General features: G+C 35.2%; 3 protein-coding genes and 1 long non-coding RNA gene across 8 annotated transcripts; 1 reads left to right on the forward strand and 3 right to left on the reverse strand.

Annotated features, from left to right (window-relative positions):
* Positions 1-311: 311 nt before the first annotated feature.
* On the reverse strand, positions 312-4779 carry LOC130747069 (protein STRICTOSIDINE SYNTHASE-LIKE 3-like). The gene is made up of 4 exons (XM_057599888.1): positions 4236-4779; positions 2660-2941; positions 1485-1652; positions 312-1000 (listed from the first exon to the last, which is right to left on the reverse strand). The coding sequence occupies exons 1-4, from the start codon at positions 4565-4567 to the stop codon at positions 598-600; spliced, it is 1185 nt and encodes a 394-aa protein (XP_057455871.1). The 5' UTR covers positions 4568-4779; the 3' UTR covers positions 312-597.
* LOC130747074 (uncharacterized) lies at positions 3146-4229 on the reverse strand. Its single transcript, XR_009022312.1, has 2 exons — positions 3790-4229; positions 3146-3593 (listed from the first exon to the last, which is right to left on the reverse strand). It is a non-coding gene; the product is annotated as an uncharacterized LOC130747074 (long non-coding RNA).
* Positions 4780-6188: 1409 nt separating the features above from the next.
* Positions 6189-10327, reverse strand: LOC130747076 (protein STRICTOSIDINE SYNTHASE-LIKE 3-like). Of its 2 annotated transcripts, XR_009022313.1 has the most exons (4): positions 9591-10327; positions 8277-8380; positions 7750-7918; positions 7277-7416 (listed from the first exon to the last, which is right to left on the reverse strand). XR_009022313.1 is itself a non-coding variant. In XM_057599894.1 (3 exons), exons 1-3 carry the CDS (start codon positions 7788-7790, stop codon positions 6754-6756), a joined length of 327 nt encoding a protein of 108 aa, XP_057455877.1. In that variant the 5' UTR covers positions 7791-7916; the 3' UTR covers positions 6189-6753. The 2 variants fall into 2 exon arrangements, 1 of the variants encoding a protein (XP_057455877.1); XM_057599894.1 differs by lacking the exons at positions 8277-8380; positions 9591-10327 and adding an exon at positions 6189-6770 and having other exon boundaries at positions 7148-7416; positions 7750-7916.
* Positions 10328-11519: 1192 nt separating this feature from the next.
* Positions 11520-17041, forward strand: LOC130747075 (putative axial regulator YABBY 2). Of its 4 annotated transcripts, none has more exons than XM_057599893.1 (6): positions 11520-12023; positions 14125-14241; positions 14502-14622; positions 15919-15967; positions 16518-16593; positions 16753-17041. In XM_057599893.1, the coding sequence occupies exons 1-6, from the start codon at positions 11952-11954 to the stop codon at positions 16843-16845; spliced, it is 528 nt and encodes a 175-aa protein (XP_057455876.1). In that variant the 5' UTR covers positions 11520-11951; the 3' UTR covers positions 16846-17041. The 4 variants fall into 4 exon arrangements, with proteins under 4 accessions (XP_057455876.1, XP_057455874.1, XP_057455873.1 ...); XM_057599891.1 differs by having other exon boundaries at positions 11543-12023; positions 14496-14622; XM_057599890.1 differs by lacking the exon at positions 11520-12023 and adding an exon at positions 13313-13673.
* Positions 17042-20585: the final 3544 nt, after the last annotated feature.

Genomic DNA, 20585 nt, shown 5'->3' on the forward strand with positions numbered 1-20585 from the left:
TCTTTCCTCTTATCATCTATCACATCTCATACTTTCTCTCTCATACTTTTTCTTTTCTTCCTATCTCTCTCCTCCTCCACCTCATTCCACCTCAAAATGAGGTGTGAAGAAATCATAATTCTTTCTTTTACTCATTTTTCTTTTGTCCTTCCATAATTTTTTTTTTTCATTTTGTTTTCATAATGAAATCATCATTATTATCTAATCTCAAATAATACATAATGTGGCTTTTAAGAGTATCATTTATACTATTTTACTTCTCGAAATTTTTAATTTTCAATATTATCAACTTGGTTAGAAGTTCATGTCAATTTGTTCACAATTTCACTACTTTAGAAATCAATTTAAATTAAAAAGTATTTTCGTCAAGCAAGCAACACCTTATTGTGTTCACTCTTAATGCTATGTAAAAACTAAAAAAATGATGATTGATGAGCACCACCAGCGTTTAGCAATGGCAATGTGGAAGCAAAAATCAACTCAGGGTTTCAACTGGAAATTGAATGTCCATGACCATCACTGACAATGCTGAAGCATCAATCAACTTCTTCAACTGTGATTTCAAAAGAGCTTGGTGGGAGAAGAATCTAATCTGCTTCATTCCAAGTTATAAACAGCAATAAAAGGCATGAGAACACTTCCTATCCAAAGTTTACCATCCTTCTCCTCCACTTCACTCACAGCTCTAACCACTTTCCCCTGACTATCCTCCAATATCTGCAAGACTTTACCTTCAGGGCTATACTTGACAATCGCCGCATGTTGCCACCCTCCTATTTGAAGCAGGTATTGATACTTTGTTGATATAGGAAGCTTGAGTATGGCTTTCCTTATCTTTGGATAGAGACCGCCGAGGTATGCGTACGAGCTCCTTCTACAATGAACAGCCACCCAAAAATCACCATTTTCATTGACTCTCACATTGTCAGGAGCTCCAGGTATGACGGCTAAGATCTCTGAAGTTCCAGCCTTCTCTCCTTTCAGCCAGTATTTACGTAGCCTACAGAATAAGAAATGAATAAAAGGGTAACTCTTACATTGAAATGAGTTTAGACAAAGACTGTTTGCTAAAGAAGAAAAATTTACTGCTAGTGTTGCTTAATTGGTATCAGCCAAGAACAACCAATAAAGTGAATTTCAACAATTTGCAATGAAGAAAGATCTGTCAATATCGACTATGAGTAAATAACAACAGTGAAAATGGTATCTTTATGCAGACTCTAACTTAACGCATGCTAAGATACAGGCACTACACAAAGGGGAGAAACTCTTAGCTGCCTCTGGAGCAAGAGAAATCTCTTGCTATGTGTCATATCATACGCGTACCATTTCAACTATATCATTGATATAGTCAAGTGGTCAACACCTTCAACAGCACAAAACAAGATATTTCTCTTCCTTTAAGATCACTAAGAATTTCTCCTCAAAGGGCCTCTAGCATATATATAAAAAGTGGAAAGCTGCTATGTGATTGTTAGATTCACCTGCCAACAAGCCCTTCACAGAAGACAAAGAAGGAACCATCCTTGCTTAAGGAAATGCCATTTGGGAATTGAATGTTCCTCAGAAGAACAGTGGTTTCCTTAGTGGTAGGATCATATTTCACAACCTTGCCAGTGTCGTCCCCTGAAAGTACCAGCTGAACGAAGTTCCTGTATATAAATTATGTTAGAACCAACCCACGATAGATGAAACAACAGAATATCAGTATTTCAGAATTCCAAGTTTCAGATCTTTAGGACATAAAACATGAGTAGCTGCATCCTGTTGGGATGCTCAATGGGCTTAACACCCTCACAACCAAAGAATCCCATGCAAACAAAAGGCTTGCTTAAGCAAAGAGGAGACAGGTGTTAGGGTGCAATGGGACAGTTTAATTAAGCACTTATATCGATAAGCACTTATCATATAAGCGTTAACTTATTAGCTTATTTGAGAAAATTATATAAATAAGCTCATGATTTTAGCTATATGTAGGTAGAAACACTTATTTATAAGTCAATATGAGAAGCTCATCAAAATAAACTAAAAAGAGATTGTAGGTATGTGATGAGTTATTTTTACAAGCTTAACCAAACACCTACATAAGTATTTATGCAATAATATAAGCTTAAGTAAGCTAATACATAAATGCTTAACCAAACATCTGCCAAACGCACCCTCAATACTAAATGCTCATACTCATCCCAGCTGACCCATTGTCCACAATAATACATCTTGCACAACAGAAGTCCTTCCAACAAACCTAACATGCAGGTCAGGTGCCATCTAAAGGTTATGAGGTCCCTTGCATACTGTTCCCACAAATTTCTCAGTGTGTTACTCTTTTTTTGTTACACTCTTGCTCTAACTACCAATACAAAAATGACATAAAAAACTCAATTATTATTGCTACTTGCTTATCCAGTCTCAGAGCATTGAAGCAACTTCTCAAGTTGTAGAATTGTATTAGTAGCACAAACAACAGCATGTAATTTCTTTATTGTCTGTGTTATGGAAAGAAACATAAGATGTCACAACTTTAATATAGTATTATATAATAGTAATACATTGTCCCTCTCTTTTATAGTTTGATGTATGCCAATATAATCAGTTTTCTCAGTTGTGGTACATTGTATAATGCAATCTTGGCATCTAAAAATTAAAGACAAAGTTATACCTTCTCTGATAAATAGCACTGCTCTCTGTAAAATAAACATTCCCTTCTGTATCGACGTCAACATCGTTAGTAAACCTCAGTGGCACCCCTTCAACCTCAGTTACAAGAGATGTTGCTAAACCACCCTCAGGCCCTACCTTCAGCAGCCCAAAATATGCATCTGCAATGTACAGATCACCTGTTTTCTTGTCAAATCTGAGTCCCAAAGGCCTTCCACAGATATGCTCAGTCCTCATATAACTAAATGGTGTCGCAGATGCTAAAGGATTACATAGTTCTGACCTGTACTTATAATAGTGACAGATGAAGAATGATTACTATTTAATTACAAGAAATAGCAAACATATATAGCCACATCATAAATGAAGAAAAAAGTAACATTTAGTAACAATTCTATTGGTCCAAAATTTTGAATTCAGTAGCCACGAAACCGTCTTTAATGATTTATGCTCAAACCTTTTGAAAGGACGAGACGATAATGTATAAGGTCTGTTAGTCATATCACAAGGAAGCAGCATCTCACAATGGCAGACAGAATATGAAGTTTAGAGTGGAGAATCAGGGTCAACATTTCAAATAGGGACTTGAAGAATATTGCTGGTATTCATAGTTCTGTAACTTCTGTTAACATCTTACCATTTGCTCAAAGAATTAGTCACCACTCACCAGATAATTTCTAATTGAAACTAATGAAATGCCTCAAAAGTAATTTTTGGTTAAGATCCCAAGAACTCTCCCCAAGTTCAATGAATTCTTACCAACCTACATGACTACTGATTAGATTGCACTTCCTGCACAGCTGCATTCCCTGATTGTAGTGATGGTCTATAAATGTAGAGACTAGAAAGATGGTATGAATAGAATATCTTTTACTTTTTATTTCTTAGACACAGCCAATAACTATGTACAGTCTATAACAAGCCTCAATTTTTACCTGCACGCAGCATTTTTAACAACAAATAAGTACAAAACATATGTGTCCATCTCCATAAAATACAACAGCGACAATAACGAAGCCTTTCCCAATTAGAAGAGGCTCACTACATGAATCAAACAACCACATAATACTCTTTCAAGTATTAAGTCCATATATACATCATTTACTTGCAAATCTCTTATAATGGTCATACCTGTAGTTTTCCTTGTTCTGCTTTTATCCCTAACTATTGACTCTGATGCTTACACGGTTTGTCTCAACACATGTTCAAATTATTAAACCCTACCATATATCATTTAGAATAGAAGGGTAGAGAGTGTTATAATGATAAATCCGAGGGGAGGTCAATGCAATAATGATAAACCTCAGGGAAGGTTAGTACAATGTTCGCAATAAAATAAGGGTTGTTAGTGTCTTGTTAAATAATAGAGACGATGTCAGTGCAAGAATGATAAACCTCAGGGGTGTCAGTGCAATTTGCCCTTTTTTCATCAAACCCCAACTTTCTATTTAATAGTTGAATTCCTATTCCTAATCCTAATCCTATCAGCAATCACTCAAGAATTGTAACAACACAGCAATAATTGAAATAAAAAAATGATGTAATTTGCATTTAAAGGAAGAGAATAGAACATTGACCTGTTAGGGGAGGTGTAAGCAAAGTCAACCCAAGACTGTCCATTCCAGAACACAATTCTTCCATCAGCCAGACCAGTATAAGGGCCACGACCAAGAGGGTCGAAGGCAATGCTCTCAGGTCCCTGCACTTGGTTCAGAAACTTAACCTCCGAATTCTGCAACAAATTCTCCTTGTCCTGGTTTGTTGGAACCTCAGACCATGGCGGCATGACAACCTTCTTGGCCTCAAAATCAGGGAAGCTGGCAATGGGACTGTGCTGAAAAGGGTCCAGACCACAGTATAGAGCGAACAAGAGGAAGACAATGGCGAAGCCTCGAGCCAGAGTCATCATCAAACACGGAAGTGAAGTGAATAATGTTGTTGAGGTCGAAATATAAGGTAAGCTGAAAGTAGTTACCACTTACCAGTTAGGCTCGTTGTTGTTGTGGTAGTTATTATAGTAATGAAGAATGTCAGAATTTGTGGTCTTTGTTTTTTTTTTGTTACAAGAGGAAGACTGAACGTGCGGTCGTTTGATTTGTTTCGTTGCATTATATTCAACTTACAACGTTATTTCCAAAGCTGCAAAAAATAAAGAAATCAACTTAGAAAGTTGGGTAGGTGAGACATAAAGCGTGTGTTATCTAGTATCTACCCGTTTCGCAGGAGACTCAAGACTCAAGAGTCATACTCACTCAGCATAAGAGCACACGTTGAGTAGAATAAGGCTGAGGCTGAGGTCAAGTGCATCGTCTTGCATCAACCAACTGAAGGGGAACTTGTTGATTGCATCATCACCAAATTATGGTCAACCGTCTACTCTTTAATAACGGTTGGGATTAAGTCGTTATCTTATCAGTTATTTGAATTTCATAAAAGGAGATTGTGATAGGGATTTAAAGGGACTCTATCTTATCTTATGAGTATAGATAAGATTCTATCTTATCTTATGAATTTAGATTATTTTATCCTGTAATACTAGAGTTAGTAGTGTCATATAAATAGATAAGGTCTCTAACCCTAAGTGTGCTAGTGTGCAAAGTGTGTGCGGAGTGTGCCGCGATTTTACGGTGTGCGAGAGTACACAGCAACAGTTGATAGCAATTATCAATAGGTGTATTCGTGTTTCTCCGCTCTATCGTACCGTCTGAATCAAAATGTATTTTTCTCAACAATAACGTTTACCCTTTAGTACGAACACTAGTAGCAAGAGACTTAGTCATTATTGTATGTAGTGAATATGCATTTGGTAGAAGGGATCTTAAGACTTTCTCAAGAAAGTAAGGTTAGGGATGTTACATTCTCATGTTTGGTACAATTTTTGAATTCTCGAGTACGTTGGATACCCAAAAAGTTTAAAACACATGTTTTGTCATGTTTCTATTCCTGTTGAATGATTTTACTGAACCACTTTTGAATCCTTCAAGATTCAATCGTAGTATAACAAAGGGTTTTTATCGTCCTCAGGGAATTGGAATACAATGTCGTTCTCTAGCTAAATCACTTAAGCAAAGAGTCAAGAAATGTTTAGTTGATTGTTTTGCGCTATGTTGCAAGATTAAGAGAAAGCAGTAATAAACGATTTGTAAACAAGCGGAGAAAACGGTTGGAATTGGAGTTCATCAATTAACTCTTTAGTATTCTTATGATTCCATAAACAAACCATGTCCTATGTTCGATTCCATCACACCACATCTTATCTTTTTCATAGTTCCCTCATGAAAGAGATCAGCAACTTACTAACTAATCATCAATTCCTTGAATAATTAAGAAAGCAGTAGCATTAAACTTAGGTGTTATCTAACTATTGAGCTAACCCTATTCCTAGGCCTTAGATTCAATAGGTGATCTCATCTATATCAGATTCAATGAACCAGTTTCCACCAATTTATCAAATCTAACATCAAGTTCTAGTTGATCACTCTAAAACTACCATTAAGATCAAGATAGATCACAGAAATCATCACATAGAAACATGAATTTATAAATGGAAATCAAAGTGAATACATTCAAGTTAAAAGACTACATCCAATCCCAACACAAAGGGTTTAGCAATCCATTTCCATGGATGCTTTAAGGCTTACAAAGAGAAACAAGAAGATGATGACGATCCGTGATGTCCGCCGAGCGTTCCCACGTCGATGGATGATCAAAGAGGTCCAAACTATCTTCTTCACCTTTGTTCTACGAGTTCTGTAGTCTTTTTCCCTAATTTTTCCGCTGTCCCTGTAAAATACGATGATCTGTTCTTTTTATAACAGTTTTGTTCGCTCAAGCGGTCCAAAGTTCGCTCAAGCGAACTCTTTCTTCAACGTGAAGGAAGAACTGGGAACCGCCTTTCAACCGCTCCAGCGACCAAATGTTCGCTTGAGCCAACTCCTGAGCCAAGCATTAAACACCTTCTGTTGCAAGATGGCTTGAGCAAACTTTTGAGCCAAGCACTAAACACCTTCTGTTGCAAGATGGTTTGAGCAAACTTCTGAGCCAAGCACTATTCTTTGATGCTTTCTTATGATTCAAGCCTCTTTGCAGCAATCTTCATTCCCAATTCATTCCTATATCAAAATTTGATAATTAATACTTAAATTCTCCAAGGACCTCTACTAAACCATATCTTCACAATTGAGGGTAAATTTGATAGCTATTTCACATTTCTAACCTAAATAAGTGCCCAAGAATGATATGAAAATTATGTAGATTTGGCACTTATCAATTCCTAAGGAAATATGCAAAGTTTTTATAACCATGAGAATGAAAGTTATTTTTGAAGATAACTTCTCATTAGAATCTAATTTACTTCGTGCCAAGTTATAAACAGCAATAAAAGGCATGAGAGCACTTCCCATCCAAAGTTTTCCATCCTTCTCCTCCACTTCACTAACAGCTCTCACAACTTTTCCCTCACTATCCTCCAATATCTGCAAGAGTTTACCTTCAGGGCTATACTTCATAATCACTCCATGTTGCCAGCCTCCTACTTGAAGCTGGTAATGAAACTTTGCTGGTATAGGAAGCTTGAGTATAGCTTTTCTTATCTTCGGATGATGACTGTTAAAGTATGCATACGTACTCCTCCTACAATGAAGAGCCACCCAAAAATCACCATTTTCATTGACTCTCACATTGTCTGGAGATCCAGGTAAGATGGCTAAGATCTCTGAAGTCCCAGCCTTCTCTCCTTTCAGCCAGTATTTACGCAGCCTACAGAATAAGAAATGACATAAAAGGGTAAATAAGAACAAGGGAAATGGTAACCTTATGCAGACTCTAGCATAACCCATGGTCAGATACAAGTAACTAGAAAAGACACCGCATATAGAAGAGACATTCTTAGCTGCCTTCGGCCGGAGCAAGAGAAATAAATCTCTTGCCATCCTTAGTTAAAATATATATAGTCTGGTGGGGAAACACATTCAATAGTTCAAAGAAAGATATTTCTCCCACTCCAAGAGCACTAAGAATTTCTCCACAAAGGGAATCTTGCATTCATAAAAAGTTGAAAGCTGCTAAATGCTATGTGATTCTTAGATTCACCTGCCAGTAGCCTGCTTCACAAAAGACAAAGAAGGAGCCATCCTTGCTTAACGAAATTCCATTTGGAAATTGAATGTTCCTCAGAAGAACAGAGGTTTCCTTAGTGGCAGGATTGTATTTCAAAACCTTGCCAGTGTCATCCCCTGAAAATACCAACTGAAGGAAGTTCCTGTACACAAATTATGTCAGAACCTACCCAAGACAGATGAAACAATAGAATATCAGAGGATTTTGGAATTCTAAGTTTCAGATCTCAGGCAATAACTTTTCAGGCATAAAACCTGAGTAGCTAGCTACATCTTGTTGGGATGCTCAGTGGGCTTAAGACCCTCACAACCGAAGAATCCCATGGAAACAAAAAGCTTGCTTAAGCAAAGAGGATATATAAGTTAGGGTGTCTTGGGTAAATGGTAATATGGTATAATTAAGAACTTATCTATTTCATAAGCTTATTTGAGAAGCTTATAGAAATAAGCTCAAGATAGCTATATGTAGGCCAAAATATGCATCTGCAACGTACAGATCACCTGTTTTCTCGTGAAATCTGAGTCCCAAAGGCCTTCCACAGATATGCTCAGTCCTCACATAACTAAGCGGTGTCGCAGATGCTAAAGGATTACATATTGCTGACCTACGTTTAAAATGGAGATAGAAGAAAAATCATTACCATTTAATAACATGATATTGCAAACATATATAGCCACATCATAGATGAGGGAAACAGTCAACATTTGGTGACAATTCTGTTCGTCCAAAACTTTAAATTCAGTAGGAACAAAACATTCTTTTGAGATTTGTACTCAAACTCAAACTTTTAAAAGGATGAGACAATAATATGAAAAGTCTATTAATTATGTCACAAGGAAGCAGCATCTAGCAACAGTATGATAGAATATGAAGTATAGAGTAGAAAATCAGGGTCAAGATAAAACTTCCTGCTGCTGTTCATAACTCTATTAGAATGTTCAGAGTCTCAATTATCATATTAATCTATAATGTAGACATGGTGGATTTGAGATAGGCTGTTTAATTATTTACTGTTTTCATCCTTAAAATCTTATCTTACCATTTCCTCCAAGAGTTAATCACCAGATCATAGCTAATTGAAATTAATGATATGTTTCCAAACTCATTTTTGGATAAGATCTCATGAAGTCTCCCTACAATTCAATGAATTCTTACTAACCTAGGTGACTAGATTGCCCCTTCAGCACAACTGCATTCCCTGATTGTAGATTTGTAGTAATGACCTAATGATCTAGAAATATAGAGACTAGAAAGATGGTAGAAATATAACATCTTTTATTTTATATTTCTATTAGACACAGCCAAAAATTATGTGCAGTTTCTATAATTACAAACTTCAATTTTTTCAAGCTCATAGTATTTTTAACACCAAATAAGTCTACCATGTTAAGTGTGCATCTCCATAAGACAACCTAAAAGTACAACAAAGTCTAAGAAAAAAATAAAATACAACAGCAACAATAGCCAAGCATTACCCCATTAGCTGAAGCTGACTACATGAATCAAACAACCAGATAATGCTCTTTCATGTATTAAGTATTATCATTTATTTCAAAATCTCTTAAAATTATATGACCTATAGTTCTCCTATTATCCTTAACTACTTGATGTCATCTCATCTCCACCCATGTTCAAATTATGCAACTCCATCATTTTTTCACTACAATGGGAGATAGATACCCCAAGTCCCCAACTTTCTATCTAATCCAAATGGTGTATTCTTATTTCTAATCCTATCAGCAATCACTCATTCACTATAGAATGGAAATAGAATGCTGTATTTAGCAGTTGGAGGAAGATAATAGAACAGTGACCTGTTAGGGGAGGTATAGGCAAAGTTATCCCAAGAGTGTCCATTCCAGAACAAGATTCTTCCATCCGCGATACCGACATAAGGGCCGCGACCAAGAGGATCAAATACAATGCTCTCCGGTCCCATCACTTGGTTCACAAACTTAACCTCAGATTTCTGCAACAAGTTGTGCTTATCCTGGTCTTTAGGATCCTCAGACCAAGGAGGCATGCCAATCTTTTTAGCCTCAAAATGTGGGCAAACCCTTGAGCCAAAATCTTCAACAGACCCATTATGGATCAAAGGTTGAAGAGTTGGCTCAAGGGTGTGTGTGTGTGTGTGAATGGTGAGGTCCAAATGAGAGTGTGCAGGCATGGAAATGCTAACAATGAAGAATGTGTATGGTCAATGGTGAAGGTGAGAACGTGAGGGTGAAGTGTAATCTGAGCCACTTTTCATGGTATGCCAGTGAAGTTACATTGATACTATCTTTATCCTCTTCCCTATGTTTTCTTCTTCCTCCGCCGTTACAGCGTTTTTCGCCGCCGCGGAGCACCGCCACTGTGACAATAGCACCGCCGTGATGCCCCATACACATCGCATTTGGGGGGCCTGCATCTTTGCCGCCGTAATGCCCCATACCACGCTCCTTCGTTCCCTCCGCCGTGTTGCTTCTCCGCCGCCGTAAAAATCGCCGTTTCCGGCAAGGGGGTTGGTGTTCGAAAATGTTGAGAATTGGGTCTAAGAGCCCAAACGAAGGCATGCTGTTTCACAATAAGCCCAAGTGCCTCAACCAATTCTGTATTAAGGCCCTATTATGTGTCACGTGCTATAATTCTTGCCATATTGGTTGAATCCAAACTTAAGGACTCTAAACCCTACCAACAAAGTTTTACTAGATCCACAACCGCGTACACTACCCTTGCCGCCACCACCACCACCAAACCATATTCCCCGATACTAGTCACATACACACTTACCAAGTACAGTAGACGATAGCGCCTTTGTGAATAGCAACGATGTCTTTGTCCTCTCTATTGGTCTCTACATCTCTCTTAATTGTCTCAGCGACTTCGCGACGCAAACCCACTACTCCTTGGGCTCTAGCTACCACATTCGTAATCGACGTCCATCAGAACCACATCAACCAAAAACCACATCTCCCACGTCCAACTTAAACCGCAATGACTGGGTGAGTGTGGATGTTACAAGGCTGGGGACAATGGGTCGATTGAGTTTTTGGTGTTGAAGGTGGTTGGGTGAAGGGGTTAGGACAATGGTTGTGTGTTGTGGGCTAGTGTAGATGTTGGAAGATGAAGTAAAGCGTGTGAGGGTGTCAAGGGTAGTAGAGGCGGGATCTTAAATTGCAGTCCGCATCTACCACAATCACAATGACTGTCACACTGATTCGTATTTGTTCGCACTTCCGTGGTGCAATGATAACGGTAACTGCGATTACAATCACAATTTAAAACCCTTTCCACCTATAGGGACCGGTGGAGGCATAACATGCGATAGAGATTTGATATTTCGACGCGGTGGAATTATATTATTGGAGGTTGAGTGTGGAGATAGGTACAATAACAATTTAATAATTTAACATGTTTAATCTAGATTTCCAAAATGATTCTTTAAACTGTATGACATTGGGAGTCAGTTACCGCATAGACAAAATAAGTGAAGTGAAGTGAAGCATCTTTATCATCGTCCTGTCTTTCACATGCAGATATGTGGATCATGACACAAATAATTCTAAGCATGTCACTGATCCCTATATCAAAATTTATAATCTCTCATCCCTAAAACATTCCAAAATTTAAAAGCATTAATATCTCGCCCCCCTCGTCCGCTACAGAATGCCAGCCAGCACTATGTTTAAAGATGATGGGTCACTCACTCACTCCCACCCACTCATTCTCACAATCATAACACATCTTCACACACCCTTCCCCACTCTCTGCCCATTGTGTCTTCCACACACGCGCACTTACACACAAATCATTCTTCACATTTCCACATAATCCATCTTTTCTATGTAGTATGTACTAAAATGAACAAAAGCCACTTACCCCACTCTGCTTTTCCCGACCAGAATAGTCTCATCATAGTCTTCTTAATTTGAGAGTTTGTATTCACACAAACTTTCTTTACAAAAATAATTCATGTTATTTTCAAGACACCGCAACTCCTATAATTTGTGGTGGTTAAACTGCAAGTGTGGTGGTACAGTGAAGTGTGAATGAATCATTACTCTCTCCTATGTAAAGCAATGATCATGTTAAGTTATCTTTGAGCCAAGTGATCGATTCTCTCTCCCCCTCGTGAAGTGCCTATAAATCCACTGCTAAACAGGCTCAAAGGACAGGCACATTTAGAGAAAAAAATGTCAATGGACATGATGGCAACCGAACGTGTTTGTTATGTTCACTGCAACTTCTGCAACACCATTCTAGCGGTACAGTTTCTCAATTCTCTCTCTTTCTTCTCTCTCATTTATTTTCTTTCCATTTTCTTCAAAGCTTTCCACTGTGCCACGCGTTTCATGAGCTAATTTGGTAACATGGGTAGCCCTGTAACTTCTCTCATCCATCCAGATCATGAGATGAGAGCAAAGAAATGAATAGTTTAAAGGAAAAGCTGTTCTGGGTTTTCCATGAAAAAAGTGAAAATTCAGCTCAGACCTAATCAGAATGCTTGTTTGTGTATAAATGGATGCAAACCAAAATGTTGGAATACCCCAATTTAATGTAAGGGTAATTATAAGTTTCCCTATAGGAATACTAGAAATCCATCACTGAAGTGAATTTCTTAACTGGCTTGTACTTTAAACCAAGAATTCAACTGATCTTATCTTATATTTTATGTAGCTCTAGTAGCTAGTAAGAGAAAAGATAAAGTAAATTAAGATCCAACACAATTGTTAACTTTCAGTGAACAAGATAGACATAGGCTTAATTTTAGAGAAACAAAGGAAATCCAGTGAGCCAGAAAGAAGCAATTTTAAGATGCTTATGGACAATTGCATACACAGTACATAGCCACCAATTTGAGGAATCCTGGTCCATAATTAGGGTTATTCCCAGGTATTAGGGTTCCCCTTTTCTTTTCTTTAATTTTAAAGAATCTTCTGAAGAATATATAGCATCACATATGGTATCAAATGCTATATTCTTTACAAAGTCTGGCTATTTTAATTATCAGTTTATTTTTTTGCTTTATCTAAATGTGTGTGAGCTGATATGTTTGGATATCCATTGACGCTATAACAGCGTTCACATCCACTTCAAGTTTTTTTTTTAAGTGAATGAATTTTTTCTTATAATTGAGATGACAGTTCGTTCACGTTACACTCTACTAGTTTGAAATCCATGTGAAGGCACTCTGTGTATACATTTTCTCCCTCCATAATTTGTGATTATGATTCCTTCAATTCCTTAAATGCATTACTGTGATGAGTGTGAATGAAGTTGGACATTTGTGTTCATCATGATTCGCCAGTGAAGCATCATCTTTTATGATCGTGTAGTCAAGTTTTTTCACAATTTCAGGCATGCTACCTCCATTAAGTACAAAGCCACTGTACCCTCTTTCTTTCTACAACTACTTGTCTGTTACTGCCACAAGAGATTCATTTCACATGATGTTCTCTCTCTCTCTCACACATTTTCATTTCTAATCTTTCTCTCCTTTCATCATCGTTGAATTTACCCCTTTTGAGAAAGCATTCTTTTTCTTTATCTCCTCCTCTTGAAGATCATAATCTGCTTCTTTAATTAAGGAGTGTTTCATTTCAAGGCCTTGATGGTTTCTGTTCCAGTCAAGTCATTTTCACCTCTCTCTCTCTCTCTTTCCTTGACACTCCAATTTCTATCTTTTATCATCTTGCCTTGCAGTGTGTCAGCAAAAAGTGATATAGTACTAAATTTTAAATCACCCTTGTCAGGTTCTGAGCTTGCTGTTAACAGCTTAAGAGTATTGGACAGTGGACACACACCATAAAAGTAGACCTCTCAGGATGAATGAGCAAAGATTACTGAACTCACTTCCCTTCCCTCTCTCTACCCTATTTATCATCTTCAACCTCTCTTTCTTCGTCCAACTATTAGTATGTTTATATTAGCTTCTTTTTCCTCAAAATCAATTATGTCATCAAGAAGCTACATAGAGAAGCTTCCCCCACAATTGATTTTGCCTTAAGAATCAATAGTAGAAGAATTTCCAAAAATACGCTATATACATTTTGTTTTTTCTTGGCTCCATTGCCTTTCTTGGGAATGTCAAGCCTCATGTCCCCAATGTAAATATATTAACTTATTTTTGACAATGTGAAGTTCCATCTTTCAGCTCTTGGTGCTGGTCATCAAAGTATATAGTACATGAAAGTTAATGCAGCTTTGAGTTATTGGTTTTAGAATGGTCAAATGTGTGTGTGTTTAACTGGATTGTAGTGAAGTTTTTTAGTGTTTGAAAATGACAGTTCTCACTGGCTAATTTCTAGCTAGCTTGTGAAATTATAAGTGATGTTCTTGAAATATTGAAAATGTCTATTTTGTCAGGTTAGTGTTCCACACAGCACTTTGCTAACCATAGTGACTGTTAGATGTGGTCATTGTTCCAATTTGCTATCAGTTAACTTGGGAGCATTTCAAGCATTTCCTCCTCAAGACCCTCAGGTATATATACATATATATATTCTCACTTTTTTACTTCCTGCCCTCTATTTCTAACTTTCAACCTGTTTGGATCAGCTTCTCTTTCATAAGAGTCAATTCTAAAACCCATTCTGGCTTCAGAATCACTTGCATAAATGTTTCCAAACATCTACATTGTGACTTTGTTTTTTAAAGAATAAAAAAATTAAACTTTCCTTACTTGTATTGCTTCTTTAATTTATTAATTTTTCTCTTTTAATATGTTGCTAATTAAGCCACAGAAACAGCACCTGAGCTTTGAAGAACCAAGCAACAAAGATCTGGGATCATCTTCAAAATGTCACAAAACAGCAGCATTTGAACCAGTGGAGCGAGAACAACCTAGGATTCCTCCCATTCGTCGTGAGTCACACTCTATTCCCTCCTTTTTAGCTTTTGGTATCAAAAGTTGGACTTTGTATTACTCTAAATTTGAATTAACAAACAAGAACCTAGCACACTCAGAATTTTTTAGGCCACTTTGTTAAAAATGAGTTTCTTTTAAAAGGGTCAGTGTGCATTTCAGTATCAAGTGGTTTTATTGGTACAATTTGGGCATCTCATTTTCTCCACCAATTTTTATGGCCCCCTCCAAGATGGTGACCTTACACAACAAAAATTGACCCATCCTTAATTCATTGCAGCTGCAATGTTAAGCCCTAGATATAAGTGTGTATCTTATGCAGTTATATCCATAGGTACTAACTTCATTTTACAGTCACAGGTTCCACTCACCATTACATTTACAGCTCATGGTAATGAATATTGGTTATAGTCATCACCTAGCAGTGGTATTTCAGTTACCTAGAGGCGTGGTTGGATTATTTACAATTTTTTTATCTACTGTTTTTAGTTTTAAAATACAAATTAACTTGGCACATTATTTTCTGTTTTCAATTTTTTTTTATAGAAAATAGAGAAAACAATAAAACAATTATATTTACTATATATCTCTTAACTTTTTTTTTGATAAGCATATATCTTTTAACTAAACTTTGAAAAAGAAAACAAACTGAAAATATGATTACAGTTTCATAATTTAATTAAAAATAGAAAATGAAAATAAATGAGCAGCTGGATGAATTTTAATACTGAAAGACTACAATATTGATGACAAAATTGTTTGAGAAGAAACAAAGAAATGCAAAGCCATATAGGAAAGCAAATAAATTAAATTAAAGGACTCTTGGACAACAAGTGATATATACTTCAGTTCTACAGCTAGTACGCTCACTGTCCCAAACAATGGGGCATGCTCTTGTATAAAGCTTTTAGCTCACTGAATTTTATAGTTGATTTTAGAAATCACAGTGAACATGTAACTAAAATTTAATTTTCTTGGTTACAGATATAAAAAAATAGGAAAACAAGTGACCGACCAAGTTACATGGCAACAATATTACCGTCCAACAATGGGACATGCTCTTGTATAAAGCTTTTAGCTCACTGAATTTTATAGTTGATTTTATAAATCACAGTGAACATGTAACTAAAATTTTCCTGGTTACAAGTCTAAAAAAAAGGCAAATCCTGTGACCAAAAGTCACATGACAGCAAATTAACCCTGAGACAAGTATACAGTCTAAATTTAAATTGATGATTACATTCCAATATAATGTACATATTTTTCTAAATTAAATGACCTGTTGATGATCACAGCTGCAGAGAAGAGACACCGTGTTCCTTCTGCTTATAACCGGTTCATCAAGTGAGTAATATTCGAGTTTATGATATCAATATTTTTTTTGCATCAAGGTGCACAAACCAGTAATATATGTATTTCAAATTTTTGTATCGAGTTTATGATATCTCAAATTTTTTATTCTTATTTTATATGAGTTAATTCAATTTGCATATGATTTTGTAGCAACAGCATGTAATATATGTATTTCATATTTTCATTTATATATCGAATGAAAAATGAAAATGAGTGTACTTATTTTATTGAATTTTAAAAAAAAAAAAACATGATTAACAAGTTCAAAGAATTTCTCTGCAAATAAATTTTAGCACATAAAAATACATTGTAAATAACATTTGTTGAATGTTTGTTATAATTTATAAGTAGACCACAAAACTGTCAAAAAAATATGATAATATTACTCCACTGAATAAGAAGTACTGTTTTTGAGGACATGAATAAAACCCAAAACACATTTTACCAATATTTATTAGTATATTAATTCTGTAGACTAGAGATACTTCCTTCAACAAAAACAATAGCAAAACCTTCTCTTTAATATTGTCTGGTTTTGCAGGGAGGAAATTCAAAGGATTAAGGCTACTAATCCAGATATCAGCCACAGGGAGGCTTTCAGCTCAGCAGCCAAAAATGTGAGTCGAAACTTAATTATTATATATATTTCTCACTGTCTAATAAAAGATTTTAGTTTGTGTTTGGTTTTTCATTGAACTCATGTGTATTCGCGTTGAAAAATCCTTGCTTCTTCAAGGTTAACCATGTGATGAGAATTAATGTCTTGTCTTATGCAGTGGGCACATTTCCCTCACATTCACTTTGCAAAGCAAGCAAAGTTGGATCACCAAGGGGAAGGAACTGAAAAGACTATGAATGGATTCTACTGATGGTATATATATAAAAATGGAAGCCTGTGAGTATGAGCTTGTTTTTTCTATGCTTGACCTAATCAGTGAAATATGAGGTTGATTGTACAACTGGATGGACTAGCTAGGTCCTGCAAATTAACCTTAGCTTCTCACCAATGTTTAATACTTTATGTATTATCACTCTTCTGAAATGATTGCTATTCTGGTGATTGCATTTATTATGTTGAACTTGAGCTCTTAAGTAAACAACACGTTCCTTCTATTATAATCTTGCCCCTCTTTTATGGTAACCTCTATAGCTAAAGTAATTGTGTCTCTAACTCTCTATATAGAAAAATGTTGGGTATCGGAGAAAGAGGAAAATATGAGAGAAGTGATATACATGTTGTATATGATATGATATGATGTATGATGTGATAAGAAGTAATAGATATAAAAACATATGATGTATGATATCTTTACTATTTAATGTCTACAGGGGTTGCCTAAATGATCAATGATAAAGTTTGGGTTAAATAATCTATCATCCAATCGTAATTTTTATCTCATTTGAGAAAGATGTTTTGAGAGAGTCTTTTCCTTGTGGTATGCTGGTAATTAATAAAACTCTTTTTGCTATTTGAAAAAATCATAACTAATTTTTTTTTATTCACCTTGTTACAAATAAAATCATTCATGTGTTAATATTTATCAAATAAGTTAAGCTTTTGAGATAGTTAAGTTGATTTTTTATATGGTATGAGAGTATTTAGGTTCTAGCTAGTAGTCCCGAGTGTTATATTAACGCTCTCTCATTTCTTATAAAAAAATTGAGCTTAAATTCTCTTCGACAATTTTAAACACAAAAACTAAAAGGGATTATCATATGTTTAATTTACTTTTTCTATGATACGCAAACACACCAATATTTCACCCTCCTCGTCTTCAGGAGGACCACATGGACATTGCTTTTTACATTTTTGAGGTAGTTTACCGTTTGACCATATTTAGATTTATGATGCTTCAACTGGAGGGCACTTTTACCCACCATGTTACATTATATATGAGTTGCTTAAAAAAACAAAAGAGCTATAATTTCATCTGCCTCTTTAATTGAATCTTTCAGCTTCTTTTTCATTGTGTGTTTGGAAACCCTAAAATTTCCATATTAAAAGATAAATATTGACTCAAAGTTATAGTGAATCTTAATTTCTAAAATTTCCTCCGTTTTAAAATAGTTGTTCATTTATAATTTCAATGAAACATTAATTGATGTTTTTCTATATAATGTCTCTATAAGTTAAATAAATGATAAGAGATAATAATGCATTTTAAAGGGTAAAATAGGAAAATACATATAATGTTTTAAAAAGTTAACAAAATTTATTACATTATTAATATGTGTGTATCTTCACTAAGTGAACAGTTATATTAAAACGGAGGGAGTATAAGATACATGATTTTGGAATATTTAGGTAGGTCACCACGCAAACAAAACTTAGTGCAGATATGCAGTTTGAGGTTTAGAGTTTCAACATTAACTTGATTTCATGTATTTCAATGCATCAACGAAGAAGTTAGATTTTGTGATATTTAGTTTGGACTTTGGAGAAGAAGTATTATGACACATTAACTTCAACGTAAATCCATGTTGAGTTTAACAAAAATCTAAATGCACACATTCAAAATTACAAGTGAAAGAAACTCTTTTAGAAATTTACATGAAAAAAATCATTTCAACTAATAATCGGAGACATAAGATCTGTTTGATTGCATTTTTTGAAAATTGATTTATGTTTTTAGAAAATTAAAACCTTGTTTGTTTTGTTTTTGAAAACATTTTTCAATTTAAGTTTTTAAAACTACCAGAACAGTTAGGAGATGTTTTCTGTTTTAGTTTTTAGTTTTCAAATTACAATATTTTTTAATGTTGGAAAATGTTTCATCCAAACAATTTTTTTAGAACGACTTTCTGAAATAATTTTTAAAAACAGGCTAAAACTGCAATTAAACAGAAGCTATTTCTCTTCCTAGACCCTTTTGTTCAGTTAATGCAGTACATCCCTATTAAAGGAGCAACGTGTAGTGCAGGTGCTGCATGCATGTCTTTAACTGTGACACTTGCAGAATTAAGTTTGTTTTTAATCTTCTGATGAGCAAAAAGGAATTGTATGGAAGTGAGTGAGGAAAAGTGGACGCTAATTTCTTTTCAATCTCTTCATATAAAAACTCAAAAAAAAGTATCAAAGCAAATATATGAACTATAATAAAATAACAACAGGTCAACAGCCATGAGCTATGCTAAGAAAATAGACCGAGAAAAACAGCCTAACACCATAAATACATAATCATCAAGCAAACGGGGATTGGATTATGGTTTTGGGTTGGTGCATTGGTGTGGTTTTTAGGTAGAGTGGTCTTTCAGCGTATTCATTAATCTTGCTATTTAATGTGTTGGTGCCTTGATTGCTAATCTTATTTATATAAATGGTGGGCTGTGTATCAAGTTTAATGGGCTTTCAGTGATGGGTTTGTTTTGATCACACTTGAGAGAGTTTTGTCAAGAGTAGTCTCTAATTGGACATTCTCCCAGCTTTATTCTGTTGTAGTAAATATATATTAGCTAAATTAGTAGTTGGAATGATCTCTTCAAATTGACCAATGTATTGGTCTTTTGAATTACGAGTTACTACAACAGCTGAAGATTGTTTTCAGTCATGGTGATGATGAGACGTATGATATGTTTTACAGTAGATTGAATGGTCATATATAATATAACATTCATGGTTTATATGAATTGCTACTATTTGGTGATATATTGTCCGAAATCTAATAATGGGTCAATGGTCATGGCTGTATTTGGATGATAATAATGTTGGATCCTATCCTTAATTTGAGGAACGCACGTGAGAGACAAGTCTGTCAAGTGTGTTCTGCTTCTTCATATAGTATATGTGTTAGTACTAGTGGACAATTACAAATGATCTCCTTTAATCCATATTGTGAGAGACGCGTATATATGGTGTGTTTGGATGAGGAAAGAAAATAAGTAGAAAGGTTATGACAAGAAAAGAAAATAAAGAATTTTCTTGTTGTTTCGATCGAAGAGAAGATGAGAATGAAGATGGAATAAAAAACATTTATTACATATAATTTTTGTTATGTCCTTTATATTATAAAATATGTGAAATAAAGTATAGATATAAGAGCAACTCCAACCCCAAAATTCTTATCTGGTTTCTTAACACACTATTCAGCACTATTCATGTGGGCCCTGTCTGCCACATCAGACTTAAGAAACTCCTAAGAAACTGAAGCAGATTTTGCTCCAACCCATGGTTTCTTAAATTACTATTTGAAGGGTCCCACCCGTGTCCCACCATACAACATAAATTAATAATATTTATTTTCACTCAATTTAGATTTAAAATTTAATACTAAATCAATACTTCAACTTAAAAATAATTTAATTAAAATTAATACGAATTTAATTTAAATTTAATTTTACTTAATATTTAAAACAATTAAATTTAAATATCGGCATGCTAACTTGAAACAAAAATAAAAAAGTACATTGTGTTATTTCTAGCAAAAACAATTTTATTGAATGATAGAAATAAAGACGAAAGAAAATACATGACAATGAAAAATAAACAACAATACATTTGAAATGAAATACATAATAACACTTGAAGGTTAATTTTCATTATTCTCGTTTTCGGGAAGCTGCCAAATATGCTCCACCAAGTCTGCTTGAAGCTGGTGATGAATTGACCTAT

This window comes from Lotus japonicus, chromosome 3, assembly GCF_012489685.1.
Source record: "Lotus japonicus ecotype B-129 chromosome 3, LjGifu_v1.2".
In the NCBI taxonomy this organism is placed as follows: Eukaryota; Viridiplantae; Streptophyta; class Magnoliopsida; order Fabales; family Fabaceae; genus Lotus; species Lotus japonicus.

Excerpts from the sequence above, each read along its gene's own strand:
- LOC130747069 (XM_057599888.1), bottom strand. The coding sequence starts at position 4,567 with ATGATGACTCTGGCTCGAGGCTTCGCCATTGTCTTCCTCTTGTTCGCT. Across the intron at positions 2,942-4,235 it reads GCTTACACCTCCCCTAACAG|GTCAGAACTATGTAATCCTT; the intron begins GTCAATGTTCTA and ends TTATAAGTACAG. Across the intron at positions 1,001-1,484 it reads TGTGAAGGGCTTGTTGGCAG|GCTACGTAAATACTGGCTGA; the intron begins GTGAATCTAACA and ends CTTATTCTGTAG.
- LOC130747076 (XM_057599894.1), bottom strand. The coding sequence starts at position 7,790 with ATGGCTCCTTCTTTGTCTTTTGTGAAGCAGGCTACTGGCAG. Across the intron at positions 7,417-7,749 it reads GTGAAGCAGGCTACTGGCAG|GCTGCGTAAATACTGGCTGA; the intron begins GTGAATCTAAGA and ends CTTATTCTGTAG.
- LOC130747075 (XM_057599889.1), top strand. The coding sequence starts at position 13,584 with ATGAATGAGCAAAGATTACTGAACTCACTTCCCTTCCCTCTCTCTACC. Across the intron at positions 14,242-14,495 it reads TTCCTCCTCAAGACCCTCAG|CCACAGAAACAGCACCTGAG; the intron begins GTATATATACAT and ends TTGCTAATTAAG. Across the intron at positions 16,594-16,752 it reads TCAGCTCAGCAGCCAAAAAT|TGGGCACATTTCCCTCACAT; the intron begins GTGAGTCGAAAC and ends TGTCTTATGCAG.